Here is an 18,292-nt window from a genome sequence, read left to right on the forward strand (position 1 = left end):
GCTCGGGTCCCAGGACAGAAGCAGCTTTGACAAATAAAGTTTCTACTGAAAACACATTATGTTGATGTGATTGGAGGATCTGTGGTGAATTGACACATGGCTCCAGATTTATTTAAAGAATGTGTCTTTCAGTGTCAGTCTTTTGCTAATGTCAGTCAGTCAGTCAACTGCTCTGAGATCAGGTGAAGCTGAGGAAACAAACTTCCTTTTGAGCTGATCAGTATCTTCACCGATGGCCACTTTGGCATTGAATGAACTAGTTCTTTATGATGCTTCCTTTGAGGAATTCACTGAAGAAGATTCAGTCTGACTCAACTCAAACACAGATTTCTTCATTAACACGACGGCTGTGAACCATGAGACACACTGAGACATGGTCACACTCTCACTGTGGCAGCTATAGGCCAACATAAGCTGCTCTCAGCTGTGGGACATGAGCATCTGACCGTGGACTCAGGTGCTCAGGGGGTCTGTCCCACTCTTGAACAGGTTCAAACTGGTCCCACTGGTTCAACTTCTCACCAAGTGGAGCTGTCAAATATTTACTGATAAATGTTTTTTTTTACTTCCAGCTGCAGCTTTTATTTTGGTAAGTTCCTTTATATGTCAAGATACTTCCTGACTACTACCTCTGATTGGGTGATGCTACAGATGTTTAACACACACACACACACACACACACACACACACACACACACACACACTGGACCCTGTTAGCTAAGCCCCGCCCCCACACAGTGTGGTGTGTGTGTCTTACCGGTCTGAGATTTGTCTCTGTCCCAGCAGGATGGGCGGTAAAACAGCACCAGCAGCTCCACCCACCGACTTCACCAGCCAATCGGAGATGGCGGCAGGATCAAGGTGAGACCTCAGACGTGACGGACGGTGATAGTGACATCACAGTTGCTCAGCTGATTGACCCCGAGGACACCCCAGATGAGATTTCTTGTATGTTTGGTGTCCAGGTCCAGTCCTCTGGACAAAGCGGGCGTCCTGTCCCTCAGCACCATGTCCTGGATGAGCCCGGTCATGTGGTCCATGTCCAGGAAGCAGCTGGACCTCAGCTCACTCTGTCTGTCACCTGCGGACGGCGCTGCTGTCAACGGAGACAGGTGGTGGGACACGGGGACACCGTCACTGTGTGTGTTCAGGTTTCAGAGGAAGCGTGTTAAATGTGTGCGTGTGTGTGTGTGTTCAGGCTTCAGAAGCTCTGGGAAGAGGAGGTGTGTGAGGTCGGTCTTCAGAAGGCGTCTCTGACCCGAGTGCTGCTCCGTTTCCAGGGAGACCGACTGCTTCTGGCCCTCATCGTTTCTGTCCTCTTCATGTTGGCTCTGTTTGTCGGCTCAGTGAGTCTCATCTGTGTCTCACCTGTGTCTCTGTGATGACCCATCTGTCCTTGTGTCTTCTCAGGTCTTGCTAACTGTCCCCTCTGTGTCCTCTCAGGGCGTTCTGGTCCATGAGATCCTCAGCTACGTCGTACACCGAGAGATGTCGTCTGTGTTGGGGGGCGTGGCCTTGTGTGCGGCCGTGGTCTCCGTGGAGATCTTCAGGGTGGGCTGCCTGGGTCTCAGCTGGGCCCTGAACCTGAGGACGGGGACACGGCTGAAGGCCGGTTTCTGTATGTTGGGCTTCAACAAGATCCTGTCCCTGAGGACACTCAGTGGAGTCTCTGTGGGACAGGTTCGTCTCTACCGGCCTCCCCCTCTGTCTGTCTCTACCTGTCTATCTCCACCTGTCTATCTATACCTGTCTGTCTCCACCTGTCTATCTATACCTGTCTGTCTCTACCTGTCTATCTATACCTGTCTGTCTCTACCTGTCTGTCTCCGCCTGTTTGTCTCTACCTGTCTGTCTCTACCTGTCTATCTATACCTGTCTGTCTCTACCTGTCTATCTATACCTGTCTGTCTCTACCTGTCTATCTATACCTGTCTGTCTCTACCTGTCTATCTATACCTGTCTGTCTCCGCCTGTTTGTCTCTACCTGTCTGTCTCTACCTGTCTATCTATACCTGTCTGTCTCTACCTGTCTATCTATACCTGTCTGTCTCTACCTGTCTGTCTCTACCTGTCTATCTATACCTGTCTGTCTCTACCTGTCTATCTATACCTGTCTGTCTCTACCTGTCTATCTATACCTGTCTGTCTCCGCCTGTTTGTCTCTACCTGTCTGTCTCTACCTGTCTATCTATACCTGTCTGTCTCTACCTGTCTGTCTCTACCTGTCTATCTATACCTGTCTGTCTCTACCTGTCTATCTATACCTGTCTGTCTCTACCTGTCTATCTATACCTGTCTGTCTCCGCCTGTTTGTCTCTACCTGTCTGTCTCTACCTGTCTATCTATACCTGTTTGTCTCTACCTGTCTGTCTCTACCTGTCTATCTATACCTGTTTGTCTCTACCTGTTTGTCTCTACCTGTCTGTTTCCACTTGTCTGTCTCCACCTGTCTGTTTCCACTTGTCTGTCTCTACCTGTCTCTATCTGTCTCTATCTGTCTCTCTGAGGAGACTTTGTGAACTCTCAGTTTCTTCATATTCAGAAGGTGTACGTATATATAGCTACTATATACAGGCATACAGAGGTGAAAACAGTCAGAAGTGAACCTTTACTTTGAAAATACTTTTCTGATAACATAAGGACTTTTACTTTGACAACATATAACAACCTCTCTCTCTCTCTTTCTGTCTGTCTACCTGTTTGGCAGAAGGTCCAAGTCCTGACTTCGGACAGTTACCGTATCTTTGAGGCCGTCCTGTTGGGTCCTCTGGTTCTGCCGTTCCCTCTGCTGCTCCTTATGTGCTCCACCTACTGCTGCTACATTCTGGGCTACACCGTCCTCGTTGGCTTCCTCATCTTCCTCCTCTTCATCCTGTTGCAGGTCTCTGGACACAAGACGCTGTTAGCTTTGCTTGGCATCGGGACTGGAACCAGGTGTTCAAGTCTTCTGTTACTACAACAACACAGGACGACAGACCCTAAAACAGTTCTGTGTGTGTGTGTGTGTGTGTGTGTGTGTGTGTGTGTGTGTGTGTGTGTGTGTGTGTGTGTGTGTGTGTGTGTGTGTGTGTGTCAGTTTGTGTTTGCCAGGCTTGTTAGCATGTACCAACAGAGAGCCTCAGCTGTCACACACTGTCGAGTGCGAACAATTACCGAGGTCCTGACCTGCATTAAACTCATCAAGATGTACGTGTGGGAGGAGTCGTTCCAGAAGAAGATCACAGGTATGTCATTCATCACTGTCCTGAAACCTGGACCTGGACAGGAACCTGAACCAGAAGAGACACACAGGTCCAGACCTTTGTCTGAGGACTTGGTTTCAGGGTCAAGCTCCTATTTTTGGAGTGATAATGTGTGTGTGTGTGTGTGTCAGACATCAGGACCACTGAGAGGAGGATCCTGGAGAAGGCGGCGCTCATCCAGAACTTCAGCATGACCATCAGCCCCCTCGTCCCCATCATCGCCGCCTCCTGCACCTTCCTCGTTCACACCTGGTTGGGTTTCCCCCTCAGCACCACCACAGTGAGTTCACCCGTGTCTCCTCCCTGCTGAAGGGGCGGGGCCTTTGTTCGTTACTGCTGGGGGGAGCGAACTGACCCGAGCCGTTTTCTTCTTCAGGCTTTTCCCATTGTCACCATCTTCAACAGCATGAGGTTCCTTCTGTCCATGTCGCCCACCGCTGTCAAGGTCTTGGCCGAAGCTGCCGTGTCAGTGACCCGTCTCAAGGTAACTGACCCCTGACCTGCAGAAGTGACTTTAAAGTGCAATTGAGTGTTTCTATGCAGATGATGTTCATGAAAAAAAGACACCTACTACTCATCTACAACTCACGGTCTACCTTCACATTTCTGTGTGTGTGTGTGTGTGGTTGCTGCAGAGGTTACTGCTGATAGAGAATCCCGAGCCATACCTCATCCAGGAGACAGACCTCAGATCAGCAGCCATCATCATCGACAAGGCCACACTGTCCTGGATGAAACCAGAGGACGTGGGTGACCTGCAGAAGGAAAGCAGTGCGGCCATGCCCACCCTGAGGAGCATCTCCTTCACTCTTGACAAGGTGACACTGCTGAGGGTCTTGTAGTTCTTGACTCTGAGCGATGTATGAGGAATCAGACACTAGTCTGAGTCGATAACAGTGATGTTTGCAGCTCATCCTGGTTTACAGAGCAGTGCCCACCTTCACCTGGTCCCAGTCAGAGACCAGACCCTGGGACTGGAAGGTTCTGTGTCTCTTGTTGACACATTGTCACCTACTGGTGTTTACATCCCAGTATAAAGGTCTAGTCCATCTGACAATATGAGACCAATGCAGAGATGAGTGGTTTCAACTGTACACAGATGTTTTTAGCTGGCGAACACCACGGTCTCATGGATAGGTACTGTACGTTAATAATAATTTGTTTCTGTGGACCAGGGCAAACTGCTGGGTGTGTGTGGGAATGTCGGGAGTGGAAAGACATCGTTGATCTGCAGTCTGTTAGGACAGGTGAGTTACTTGACACAGACGTCAGCATGTGATTCTGCTGCTGTGGACTCGTTGGACCTCAGCAAGTACAAACCTCATAAAGTTTAGAGTAGAAAGTACAGACCTCATCAGGTAGATACCTCATCCTGTTGTTGTCTTACAGATGCACCTCCATCAGGGATCAGTCTCAGTTGATGGATCAATTGCCTACGCCTCTCAGCAGGCCTGGATCTTCTATGGGACTGTCCAGGACAACATCTTGATGGGGGAGCCTTTGGACCACTCCAGGTAAGAAACAAAAAGACAATTAACTATCCTCCTGTTGTACTGTAAAGAGATTAGTGGATGTCTGCAGTGATGATGTGTTGGTGCTTTGCAGGTACAGCAGAGTCCTGAGCAGCTGCAACTTGGAGGTCGACCTCCAAATTCTGCCTCATGGCGATCAGACTATGGTGAGAAACTGATCTGTTACTGACTCTGTTAGGACTGTTACAACACAGCAGTTTAGAAATGGTTCATAATTACAGAACAGCAACAATATGTTATGTAAGATTTGTTTTCTTAATTTCTAATCATTTTTCACACTTTGCTTTGGAACTTGTGTTTAAACAAAAAGCAGTGAAGTAGGTGACACAACTGACGAAATCTGAAATAGCATGTTTTTCTAGTGTAAAGTTCGGCTGAAATGATGAACAGAAACTTCAGCAAACATTCACATTTGACAGCAGAGGAGTTCAGACGGACTCAGCCGGAGGTAGCAGTGAAGATCCTCACTGTAACTGTGTTTTCAGTTAGGAGAGCAGGGAGTGAACCTGTCGGGGGGTCAGAAACAGAGGATCAGTCTGGCCAGAGCCATTTACTCCAACAGAGACGTCTACCTGCTGGATGACCCGCTGTCCGCTGTGGACGCCCACATAGGGAAACATATCTTTGAGGAGTGCATCAAGAAGGATCTGCAGGGGAAATCCGTCATATTGGTCACGCACCAGCTGCAGGTGGGATCATGAATGAATGTTTTATGTACTTAAAGCTTAAATGTGTTTCCTACTCTAATCAGTAATGTTGGTTCTTCTGAGCTTTAATGTTAGTAAGTGCAGTGGGTAAGTAACAGCCCCAGACCTGATTACACAACCCCGGACGGAAACACAAAATGACTAAAATGACAGATCATTCAGCCTCATGTTGCTGCTTTTCCTGCCTTTTCACCTCATAATCACAGTCAGTCTGTAGTTGTAGTTTTCTCCCTCTGATATTTGTAAAGAATCACTGTCTCTGTCTCTCTGTGTCCATCAGTACCTGGAGTTTTGTGACCAGGTCCTGGTCCTGAAGGACGGCTCAGTTTTAGAAACAGGGAATCACCTGGATCTGATGAAGATGGAGGGACACTACGCTGAGCAGATCACCAAACACCTGAGGGAGCAGAGCACAGTAAGACCTGATACCTGATGGTGTACAGAACTGAAAAACATTAAATTTGTGTTTTTCCACTCAGTGATGCATCACTTGCAGATTGACCATCTGTATCTCGACTCTTTGCTTTTATTCTTCTATGCAGCCTGTTAGTTACATGTATGCGCTGAGCCCACCAGCAACAACATCACCCTCCCTCTCATTGGTTAATCACAGTGATAACAAAAAAATGAACAGAGTTTTTAAAGATTTCAAAAGAACATCTAGTTTCAAAACTTCTGTTGGTATTTTTTATCTTTTCATCAAAATTGCTCCAGTTTTTACATGATTTGACAACTATTTACAACATTCACGGCCCTCTGGCTGACTACGCCTACAGACCCCGGCCCACCATCTGACTGTCTTGATCATCAGATGGTGTAACATCAGTTACAGGGAGATGCTGCTGTTCTCCTATTTCCTTGTGATCAGCTATGACACTGGAGGGAAATTAAAAACACAAAAATAAATCTCTGCAGCCTCCGTTCCCCTATTTTGCGACAACAACAGGTTGAAAAAAGTTTTGTATTATTGAAGGACGACACTCAACACATCCTAGTGTCTCAACTTGTCCAATCTGACCCTCTACCTTTTAGCCTTGGGAAGAAGAGAAGAAGGAGAGGGTGGAGCTGAACGGTCACATAGATAGAGGCATCGTCAATCCAGGTACCCAATTCTGTGTGTGTGTGTGTGTGTGTGTGTAACAGTTTGTGTCTGCAGCAGAGAGCTTCAGCCGTCACACATTGTCAAGTCTGAACCATTTAGGAAGTCCTGACCTGCACCCCTCCCCCTTAATTTGAGTTATTGTGACGGTCGTCTCTCACATATTTGTCTCCGTCTCTTGTTGATGATGTGTTCTCTCTGGCTCTTCACAGCGTTTGACCTGTTAGATGAGAACACAGACACACTTTCACCTGACGGCACAGGTGAGGTTTATGTTTGTGGCTCACTGACCCCCAGGGTCGTCTGTTTCTATGGCGATCAGCTGTGAGTCTTTACTGTCTGTCATGTCACACAAACTGTAGTGGTGGACAGGTAACATCCAGCAGGTCACATGTTCATTTCCTGATGATGTCATCTGTTCTCTGAAGCCGCCCATCAGCTGATTGGCCACAAGAACGACACACACGGGCCGGTCACATGGAGAACCTTCCAGCAGTACACTAAAGCAGCAGGAGGTCAGAGGTCACTCTCTCACACACACGGACACACACACACACACACACATACACACACACACACACACACGGTGTCAACTTGACCCTTCAAATTTAAAGCATTTCATAAGACATGTTTTTGTTTTTTTACTTTCCTGCAGGATTCTGTGTCGGCTTTTTCATCCTCCTCATCTTCATCGGCCTCGTCACCAACACGGGTTTGAGCTACTGGTGGCTCTGTCACTGGCTATCCAAGGGTCCCGGGGTCAGACACACACACACACACACACACATACACACCCACACACACACTGAATCTGTCAGGATGTTTTATTGTGCAGGTGTAGAGTTGTTGTGTCGTCCCGTCAGGTCGGCAACGCGACGGCGTCAGAGCGAGGAAACGTGACGCTGAACGGCGACCTCGGCTTCTACCAGCTGATCTTCATCATCATCATCCTCCTCGTGCTCGGCGTCTGCTCTCTCAAGTGTTTCTGCTTCATCAAGGTCACTTCACACGCCGCCACCACACTGCACAACAATCTGCTGACAAAGGTGAGATGGTCCAGGTCCAGATCCGAGTCCAGATGTAGGTCCAGGTCCAGGTCCGGGCCCCGTGATCAGCTGTTTGGTCGTTGCTTCCCTCAGATCCTGGGGAGTCCGATGAGCTTCTTTGACCAGACCCCGATCGGACGCCTCCTCAGCTGTGTCTCCAGGTACCAGGACGAGCTGGACTCTCTGCTGCCTCAGAACCTGAATGCTCTGATCATCTTCTGCCTGTTGGCCATCTCCGCCTGCATTGTCAACTCCATCATCTTCCCGGTCATGTTGCTGCCGGTGCTGCTCCTCATCTCGCTCTTCTCTCTGCTCCTGTGGTGAGTACCAGACCCAGAGACCAGATATTGGATATAAAAGAGCTACGATCAGCTGATTAGGACACTCTCAGTCATAGCGGAGCTAGAAAGTGATACATCTTCACACACAAATAATCTTAAACTTCACCGTGACTGATTATCTCCATCTGATATAATGTCTGAACATCTGTCTGAACACCTGCAGGATGTTCCTGAGAAACGTCTTTGAGCTGAAGAAGATGGAGAACGTGAGTCGTTCTCCATGTGTTTCTCTCTTCTCCTCCATTGCTCGTGGCCTCAGCACCATCCAGGTCTACGACAAGACGCAGCAGTACACACAGCTGTAAGAACATCTGTCTAACATCTTTTGGACATCTGTTTTTTTTTTTTGATACTTTTTATTTAGTATTTTCAGAAATGAACAAGTTGACAACAGACTGTCAAGACAATAAAACAAAAACAAAAACATGGGGGCTCCTCAGTTGAAAGACCTATATATAATGTCCAGTGTCTTTACTTGATTAGTGTGTAGTGTCCTCAATTGTTTTGATAAAAGCAGTCCATTTCTCCCATTTCCTGGAGAAGGTTGCTCCTCTAGATCGGAGAGAGAAAGTCATCTTTTCCATTAAACACATTTCCTTCACTTTGTCCATCCATTGGTTAATGCTTGGAGGTTCTGTTTTATACCAGCATTTTGTTATAACTTTTTTACAAGCCATCAACAGTATTTTACACAGATACCAGTCATTTTTAAGAACCACATTTTCATTTAGGACACAGAAATAGAGGACCGTCACATTGTTAGGGATTGTGTATCCCAGGATCTTTGTCACAGTAGTACATACATGACCCCAGAAGGTTTGAATTTTTGGGCATAGCCAAAATATATGGGAATGATCAGCGTTCATGTTTCCGCACTGCCTCCAGCACTGTTCTTGTGATTGAGAGAATTTGCTTTTTATAAGAGGTGTAATGAAAAAACGTATCAAGTTTTTCCAGCCAAATATTCTCCACTTCGTTGAACTTGTAGATGAATGCTGTGCACTCCACATAGAACGCCATTCCTCCTCTGATATTTCTATATTTAGTTCTTTCTCCCATTTTGCTTTAATGTATCCTGTGTTGATCCCATTCTGTTTCTGAAGGCCTTGATATATTTTAGATATTATTTTTTTATTCTTCTTTTTATAGGCTTCAGTTAGAGTATCTATCACTGTATTGCCCTCTCTGGACAATGTTGGTTTGATTCTTTTATCGAAAAAATCTCTAATTTGCAGGTAACGAAAAAAATCTTTGTTTTCCAGCCCAAATTCTTTTTGTAACTCACTGAAACTTTTTAAGAGCCCTCTATGAGTTATTGTGCATACTGCTGTGATGCCTCTGTCCCACCATCGCCTGAATCCAGCATCACTGATTCCTGGTTCGAATCTGGGATCTAGAGCAGGCCAAATTAATAATTTGATGTCTCCCTCCATATTGTATTCTTTTACCATCTTGTTCCATATTGTCAATGTTTGTTTAATAATTTCATTTTTGCTTTGTCGAGCCAATTTGTTTCCCATGTCCCCTAATATTGCCTGAATCTGGAAACCTTCCATCTGGGCCTCTATGTCTTTCCATCTTGCCTGATATAGAGGGCAGCATGTAGAAACCAGGAACTTTACTTGAGCTGCGTAAAAGTATTGTTTCAGATTAGGCAAGGACAGCCCCCCCTCTTCTTTTGGTAATTGAAGTGTCTTATACCTGACCCTCGGTCTCTTACCGGCCCAGATAAATCTAGAAATAAGTGTATCCCACTGTCTGAATTGTGATTCTGGAATCATCTGTGGGATGGATTGGAAAAGATATAACAGTCTCGGTACCACATTCATTTTTATTACCTCGATTCGTGTCTCAAAGTCCATGTTAAAAGCAGACCACCGCCCGATATCTGTCTTGATATTATTGTTAATGTTTTTATAATTAATTTCAAATGTTTTAATGTGGTCTCTTGCCAATACCACACCCAGGTATTTAATTACTTTCGAATTCCATTTTATTTTATATTTTTCTCTAATTTCTCGACCTGGGGAATAATTTAGTGTAAGAATTTGTGTTTTTGTTATGTTTAATTTATAGCCAGAGTATTTGCCGTAATCTTCTAATATCGACATCAAATTAGGAAATGTTCTATCTGGGTCTTGAAGAGCCACAATAACATCATCAGCGAAGAGCCCTATCCGATGCTCCTGCTGTTCTATATGGATTCCTTTTAGGTTGTTACTTTGTCTGATCAATTGTGCCAGCGGCTCAATAAATATAGCAAACAAAGTAGGGCTAAGACAACATCCTTGGCGAGTTCCTCACTGTAAAATAAATCTGTCAGTTAGGTGTCCATTAATTTTTATCCTCGCTGTTGGTTCTTGGTAGAGGCCTTGGATACATTGTATAATTTGTTCATGAATCCCTAGTCTTCCCAAAACTTGATACAGAAACCTCCAATTGACACAGTCAAAGGCCTTTTCTGCGTCGAGGCTCACTAGTACTGCTCTCAGGCCTTGTCTTTGGATCTGATCTATCATGTGCAGAATACGTCTAATGTTATCCTGAGTCTGCCTACCTGTTATAAAACCTGACTGATCTTCGTCTATCAAGTCAGACATAAAATTTTCAAATCTTTTGGAAATTATTGAAGTAAAAATTTTATAATCCACATTTAGGATTGAAATAGGTCTATAGGATTCGCAAAGTTCTTTATTTTTACCTTGCTTTGGAATAACTGAGATTATGGCCTCTTTCCAAGAGGGAGGCAGTTTGCCCTCTGTCAGTGTCTGGTTGAAGGAATTCAGAAGTAGCGGGGATAATTCCTCCCTAAATGTTTTATACCACTCGCTGGGGAATCCGTCACTACCTGGCGTTTTGTTTGATTTTAATCTACTAATTGCGGCATCTAGTTCTTTTTTTGTAATGCTGGAAATTAATTTTTTATTTTGCTCTTTTCCAATAGCAGGCAAGTCCAAGGAATCAAGGAATTCTTTCATTTCACACTCTCTTTTTGCTGTGGGTTGGGTGTATAGGTTTTCATAGTAATCTTTAAAAACACTTTCTATTTCTTCGGGCTCAAACAGTAATTGTTTCGTAACAGGGTCTCTAATCTTATGTATTGTGTGAGAAGCTTGCTGGACCTTAAGTCTTCTTGCCAAATATTTAGTTGCCTTAGATCCAGATTCATAATAGGTCTGTTTAATGAATCTTAGTTTTTTCTCGACCTCTTGACTTAGGATGTCATCTATCTGCCGTCTCACATTGATTATTTGTTGTAAAGCCGGATCATCTTTTTTATTAGGGTCCGGGCAGCGCAGCTGACAGGACACTATTGTATTCCTAGGAATTCTTCTTCTTCTTCTTCTTCTTCTTCTTTCTTTCTTTCTTCTTCCAAGGAAGTCATACTTCCCATGGGCGAAAACTCACCAAACTTTGCACAAAGGTTCAGTCCCATGCCAGATTCACTCAACTCCAAGGACATGTGCCCCCCCCTCCTAGGGGGGGCACAATAAGCGTTTAAATTTAAAAACTTTAAAAATTCCTACCAAACCAACGGTAGATGCTACAGTGTTGAAACTTCACCACAATGTAGCCTCAATACTGCTGAAACTTTTGTCCACTTAAACTTATTACAAATTATAAAGTCCATCACTCTGTTTTTTTCAATAACTGTAAAACTTTTAAAATGTATCTCCTCCCACAATTTTTGCTCAATTGTCACCAAACTTGCTACAGAGCATCTCCAGACTGTCCTCCACAAAACTTGTTTCTCGGATTTTTGATTAAGCAAAAATTGAGCCTGCAGTGCATGAAAACATTTGACTGTAAACAGTACTGTAAACATATACCATCAAATTCTTGCTAAATACATTTTCAAACTTCCTGAAAAAAAATGACAATATTCTGGAGTCATGGTTGATGAAGTTTGGCAAATATCAGAATTTTATCTCAAAAACTGAATTTTTGAGAACATTTTGAATTCTGCTCTCATGGGAACAACTGCAGTCAATGTGAGTGTGGAATTTTTAAACATCAGATTTTCTCTTATGAAGCAAAACACTTATTATTAAAAACAAATCACCAACATTTCCATGCTGTCAAGATGCAATTTATGTATTATCAGATTTTTGTTTAGATGACTGAATTTCTGACTTTTGACCATTTCATCACAACAGCTGCCCGGGCACTGGCTCACCTGAGTGGATAAATGAAGCTACACAGCAGGTCTCACTACCAGCCAATTAGCTCAGCGAGTTAGGAGCTGGTTCTTGGTGTCAGAGGTTGTGAGTTCAAGACCCAGCAAGGGTGATGATGATGATGACAGATCAAAATGTCACATGTCCTCAAGCTGTTTTGCTGTCTAGATGCAATTTATGTATTAACAGATTTTTGTTTAGATAACAGAATTTCTGATTTTCTGACCATTTTTGAAATCTGCGTTCACAACAGCTGCCCGGGCACTGACTCACTTGAGTGGATAAATGAAGCTACACAGCAGGTCTCACTACCAGCTAATTAGCTCAGCGAGTTAGGAGCTGGTTCTTGGTGTCAGAGGTTGTGAGTTCGAGACCCAGCAAGGGTGATGATGATGATGATGACAGATCAAAATGTCAGTTGTCCTCAACACAAAATACAAGACAATTGTCCTAATGGTGGCATCACAGCAAGTCTCTAAATTTAAAAATCCAAATAGCTTGGACTGGACCATGTGCGAAGGCTCCTAACATCTTAGAGTCACAGTAGATGTTTTACAAATACATATCATTATTTTACCTCAAAAACTGATTTTTCTTTTTACTGTGGTTTCAAATCTGCCTGCGCGACAGTGAATGGTTTACTCAACTTGTGAAGCCACTGTTGCACTGCCACTTGTCAATTAGCTCAGTGTGGTAGACAACGGTCCTTGGTTCCAGAGGTTGTGGGTTCAATCCTCAACTGATGCAAATTGAACATTTTAAGGTCAACTGTCCTGTCTTCCTATTCTCCTGTTTGTTGCTCAGAATTGCCTAAATATGCCCAAAAGTAGCCCGGACCCGACCCATTGCTGCGCAGCAGCTATAATTTTTATGTTGCTGTTCCAGTATTATTAATTGTTTAACCAATTTCTTATAGTCTTCCTCTCTAGTCTTTTTTTGGTAAGCTGCCCTCGCTATTAACCTCCCTCTCATTACAGCTTTTACCGTATCCCAAAGTATGGTAGGATCCACTGGGCTGTCTAGGTTGTCCTCAATGCAGCATTTAATTTCTTTCTTAACCTCCTCCTGTGTTTTCTGGTTATTCAGCATACCCACATTTAATCTCCAGAGTGTATTTTTATTTCTCCTAGTTAGATGGATATTGAGGTAAATAATACTGTGGTCAGATAAGTCAGTTACCCCTATTTTACATTCCTCTACTCTATATCTGTCTATTGTGTTCATAAAAAAATAATCTATTCTGGAGTACTCCGAATGTGGAGCAGAATAATGTGTGAAGTCCTTCTCTAACGGATGGAGTTCTCTCCAAACATCGAACATCCCCAATTCAGCTAGAGAGGTGTTGACAAGTTTCGATAGATGAGTCTTAGTTCTCTTGTTATTAGTTGTGTCCAGTCTAGTATTCAGAATCATGTTGAAATCCCCCGCACATATTAGAATTCCTTCATTTTCCTGGGCTATGATCTCAAACAATAATTTCAAAAATGTTCTATCAGAGTTAGGTGGCACATAGACATTGACCAAAGTAACTAAATGATTATCCAATTTCCCTTTTGCTATTACATATCTCCCCTCTTTGTCATTTATTTCTTTAATGAGTTCAAAATTAACAGAGTTGGAAATTAATATGGCGACTCCTCTCTTAGGACCTTTCTTAAATGAACTGAAAAAGGTATTTTTAAATCCAAATTTCCTCAGTTTATCATGTTCTTGCTGAGTTAGATGCGTTTCTTGTAAATATATCACTTGAATTTTTTCTTTCCTAATTTTTGCCATTACTTTTCCTCTTTTAATCACATTGTTTAACCCATTCACATTTAAGGACGCTATTCTCACGTTGTTACTCTGCATCACTTATTGCAAAAAGAAAAGACAAAAGAAAACATCAGTAGCCCCACTAACAATGCCAAAACAGTGGCATGAAACAAACAGGTCAAATATAACAGGTGAACTTCCAAACAGTAGGGGAGGATCTTTCCGTCCTCCCACGATCTGATCCCGTTGGTGGATCTAGGGAAAACCCCCTTAGGTAAAGAGGGGCCTAACTTAGAAATGACAGGACCTACAGTGAGGGTTATAGTCATTCTAAATGAGTCCAACGTTAGAACTTAAAGAGAAAATTAAGTAACCCAGACCTCAGATAGTCTCTTTTCTTTTAGCATAGGAATAGCATCGTAGCCATTATTCTGACAACTAAAAACACTGGTTTTATCAGAATATTCCTACCGGTTTGGCTTCATTATGTAATCAGTGATCTTTAATCAAAGAATCTTCGGTACTCTTGCAGCTTTTCCTTGGCTCGTGCTGCTGCTGATGAGTAGCTCCTCCGGGATCCCTCGTTACGCTGCCACTCCATGGCTGAGCGGAGCCGTGACTCCAGCCCGGCCGCCGCCGCCGCCGCGGTCGTCGGTGTCGCCGGTGTCTTCTCTGCGAGTCCGCGTCTCTCTAGCTCCTGCTTAACCTCCCCGGCGCTGTTGTAGACTCGAGTTCCCGTCTCCCAATGGATCCTCATCCTGGTGAACGGCGTCTGGAACCGGACGCCTTTCTCCTTCAAGAGTCTTTTCGCAGCGTTATACTCCTTTCTCTTTTGCACAACCTCTGTCGCGTAATCGTGGTCGAATGACAGGACTTTATTCCCCAGCTGTATTTTCTTTCTCCATGCCTCTCTCAGGATTTTCTCTTTAGTGGAGAATTCCAGAAAGTTCACAATGATGGGTCTCGGCTGGGCTCCGTCTGCAGGTTTCTGTGCAAGTGACCGATGCGCTCTTTGAATTTTGAAGTTAAAATCTTCCGGCAGGTGGAGTTCACGTCTAAGCAGGTCTTGAACAAACTTGGCCACAGACTCGCCCTCTTCTCCCTCCGTAACTCCGTAGATACGGAGGTTATTTCTCCTCGATCTGGATTCCAGATCAGTTAACTTATCTTGCAGGGCTTTTTGTTCTCGCAGTGAAATGATAAGAGCGTTGTTAGCCTCCTGTGCCCAATGTTCCAGCTTTTCAATCCGCGACTCAGCCTCGTTGATCTTACCGCTCTGTAGTTGCTGCTCAGTGGCGACTTTAGCAAGTTGTTGGTTTATGTCCTGTTTGAAATCGTCCAAGTCTTTTTTCACGTCGCTCCTCAGCGTTTCACCAAATGAGCGAAGGGCATCTTTTATTTCTGTTTTTAAATCCCTTATCTCCTTGCTGATGATTTCAATGTCTGACCCCATGACCGCCTCACTTGCAGTGAGGTGTGTTGTGTCATGGCCGCCGTCTTCCTCCATTTCACGGTTAGCTAGCGGTTCCTCCGTTTCGTCTGTCGTCGTGTTTTTAGTATGAGTTTGTCTTGTTTTCCTTCCCATTCCAGCTTTTCCCCGTTCACATTAAAGTCTGTGTGATTTCTAGCTTTAGTTATTCGAGTTTTCGGGGAGTTTTACACTTGACTATCGAGAGCTCTGATGCCACGCAGCCTACCACTCCATGTCCAAACCCGGAAGTCTTGGACATCTGTTTAACATCTGTCCAACATCCCTCCCTTCCTTATACCTGTTTAACATTTTTCCAACACCTGTCCAAAATCTGTTTAACACCAAACTAACACCCGTCTAACGCCAGTCTAACATCTGCCTGATACCTGTCTAACATCTGTCCACCCCATCCTGTAATCTGTGTCCGCTGTTTGGACTCTGGTGACAGCCTTTGTTTGTCAGGAGGCTGTTGTTGGTTTTGTCCTGTGTCCGACTCTGCCCACTGATTCCTCAGCTGACGTGTGTGTGTGTGAGTGTGCTCTTGTACTTACTACGTTGTGAGGACAAGTCTTTAACCAACAGAGTGAGGACATTTTTGGAAGTGAGGACATTTTGGCCGGTCCTCACTTTTTCCAAGGGTTAAGACTTGGGATAAGACTTTAGGTTATAATTAGGTTTAATTTAGGTTAAGAGTAATGGTTAAGGTTAGGGTAAGGGTAAGGGGCTATGGAATACATTATGTCAATGAGTGTCCTCACAAAGATAGCATTACAAGGATGTGTGTGTGTGTGTGTGTGTGCGTGTTGCAGCTTTCAGAGCCTCTCTGACGAGAACGCCCACCACTTCCTGCTCCTTCACTTTTCCATGCGGTGGTTGTGTTTCCTCGTCGATGCCCTCTGCGCTGTCATGTCACTGCCAGTCGCCCTGCTCATCATCTTCAGCTCCAACGATATCCGCAGCCCCTCCATGAAAGCCCTCGCCCTGTGCTACATCATCCAGGTGAGACCCCCTGACCACATGTGACCACATCTGTGGAACCTGAGATAGATGAGATATAATTGTGTGTGTGTGTGTGTCTCCAGCTGACCAGTAACAGCCAGTATCTAGTTCAGTCCCTGATGGAGGTGGGGGTCCGGTTCATGTCTGTGGAGCGGCTGCTGGAGTACATCAGGGTCAGTAGGGGGGGGGGTCATCATGTGTGTTGGACAGGGTCCTGGTGGTCCAGGCCATTCTGCTCCGGTCTAGTCTGATCTCCGTGGCGGTCTTGGTTGTGATCCAGGGCTGCGGGGTGGAGGGCTCGGGTACGGTGGACCAGGCGCCGGAGGAGTGGCCTCAGCGAGGAGACATCGCCTTCCAGGACTACGAGATGAGGTACCACCCAAACTCACCTGTCGTCCTCAGGGGGCTGCACCTGCACATCAGAGCTGGGGAGAAGCTCGGCATTGTGGGAAGGACGGGCTCTGGTGAGATCATGTAAAGTAAGCGTTAGACTGTCAGGTGAAGTCGGGTGATGACGTGACCTGACCGCTTGTCCTCGTGGCCCAGGTAAGTCGTCTCTGGCGACGGCTCTGTTCCGACTGGTTGAACCGGCTGCAGGACGGATCCTGATTGACGGAGTGGACGTCACATCCATCGGCCTGTCTCACCTGCGCAGGAGACTGTCTATCATCCCCCAGGACCCCATCCTGTTCACAGGGACGGTCAGGTAACCAGCTGCTCCTGAGACATCATCACTGTCATATGGTCAGAGACAGGTGTCTGAGTGTCCACTGGTCCGCAGGTTCAACCTGGATCCGTTCAGTGTCCACAGTGACGAGGAGATCTGGACAGCTCTGGAGAAGACCTACATGAAGGACGCAGTGCGTTTGTCCCCGTCTCTGTCCATGCTCAGGTGTCTCCTCATGGGTCGCTAATCACCTGTCTGACTCCTCTCTTTGACCAGGTGTCCAGTCTGGACAGGAAGCTTCAGGCCAAGCTGACGGGGGACGGAGGGACGTTCTCTGTGGGACAGAGACAACTGATGTGTCTGAGCAGAGCTCTGCTCCACAACTCCAAGGTCTGATCAGCTCTCTGTCCACCTGTCTGTCTGCTCGGCTCTATGTCCACCTGTCTGTCTGCTCGGCTCTCTGTTCACCTGTCTGTCTACCTCTCTGACCAGCAGATTGTCCTCTTGGACGAGGCCTCTGCATCTGTTGATGCAGAGACTGACTCTCTGGTGCAGGTGACCATCAGAGAAAGCTTCCAGCACTGCACCGTCCTCACCATCGCTCACCGAATCCACTCTGTGCTGCAGGCAGACCGGGTCCTGGTCCTCCACCACGGACAGGTGAGTACCGCCTGTTCCACACTGATCAATCTGGTCAAAGTAACTTTGTGAGCTGACCTCTCTGACATTTTTGCAATCTCTGTTTGAACTCACTGATCTCTGTGTATCCTCGTCCTGCAGGTCGTAGAGTTCGATCATCCAGAAGTGTTGAGACAAAGACCAGACTCCCTGTTCTCCTCTCTGCTAACTGCTGCTAACGCTGTGATGTCCTGAAATCCTCAAACTCAGCACAATGTTGCAGGAAAAGAGACACTGATCTTTGGATGAAGAGTCAGAGACAAAGATTTGATGCTTCAGTTCTTTATTTAGATAATTCCCTTTAATTCAGTTTTACACATTAAGGATCTCTGATAATATTTATATTATTCCTAACATTTTATAAATAATTGAATATCTAAAATATACAATATATAGAATATCTAAAACTGTTTCATTTGAAATGATGATGAAGAGCATGTCCAATGCAGTGATCGCTGAATTATTTCCCGATTTGTACTGCATGTCATTTCCCCAGTCTCTCTCTCTCCACTATCCTGTCAATTAAAGGCAAAAATGCCCAAAAACCATCCTATAAAAAAAAAGAGAACCAGAAACT

At 45.1% G+C, this 18,292-nt stretch overlaps 1 protein-coding gene across 1 annotated transcript; it reads left to right on the top strand.

Annotated features, from left to right (window-relative positions):
- Window positions 1-787: 787 nt before the first annotated feature.
- Window positions 788-17,910, top strand: LOC311008149 (ATP-binding cassette sub-family C member 12-like; the record flags this gene model as incomplete). Its single annotated transcript, XM_084001584.1, has 29 exons — window positions 788-861; window positions 966-1,115; window positions 1,199-1,346; window positions 1,444-1,680; window positions 2,708-2,881; window positions 3,113-3,224; window positions 3,374-3,522; window positions 3,619-3,726; window positions 3,878-4,060; window positions 4,418-4,489; window positions 4,632-4,756; window positions 4,848-4,920; window positions 5,260-5,463; window positions 5,762-5,896; window positions 6,514-6,583; window positions 6,793-6,843; window positions 7,009-7,095; window positions 7,236-7,339; window positions 7,444-7,626; window positions 7,720-7,946; window positions 8,131-8,268; window positions 16,181-16,370; window positions 16,454-16,543; window positions 16,651-16,834; window positions 16,917-17,076; window positions 17,152-17,230; window positions 17,314-17,427; window positions 17,533-17,697; window positions 17,818-17,910. 29 exons carry the CDS (start codon window positions 788-790, stop codon window positions 17,908-17,910), a joined length of 3,879 nt encoding a protein of 1,292 aa, XP_083857710.1.
- Between the last annotated feature and the right edge of the window lie 382 nt (window positions 17,911-18,292).

This window comes from Trachurus trachurus (assembly GCF_905171665.1).
Source record: "Trachurus trachurus genome assembly, chromosome: 3".
NCBI lineage: Eukaryota > Metazoa > Chordata > Actinopteri > Carangiformes > Carangidae > Trachurus > Trachurus trachurus.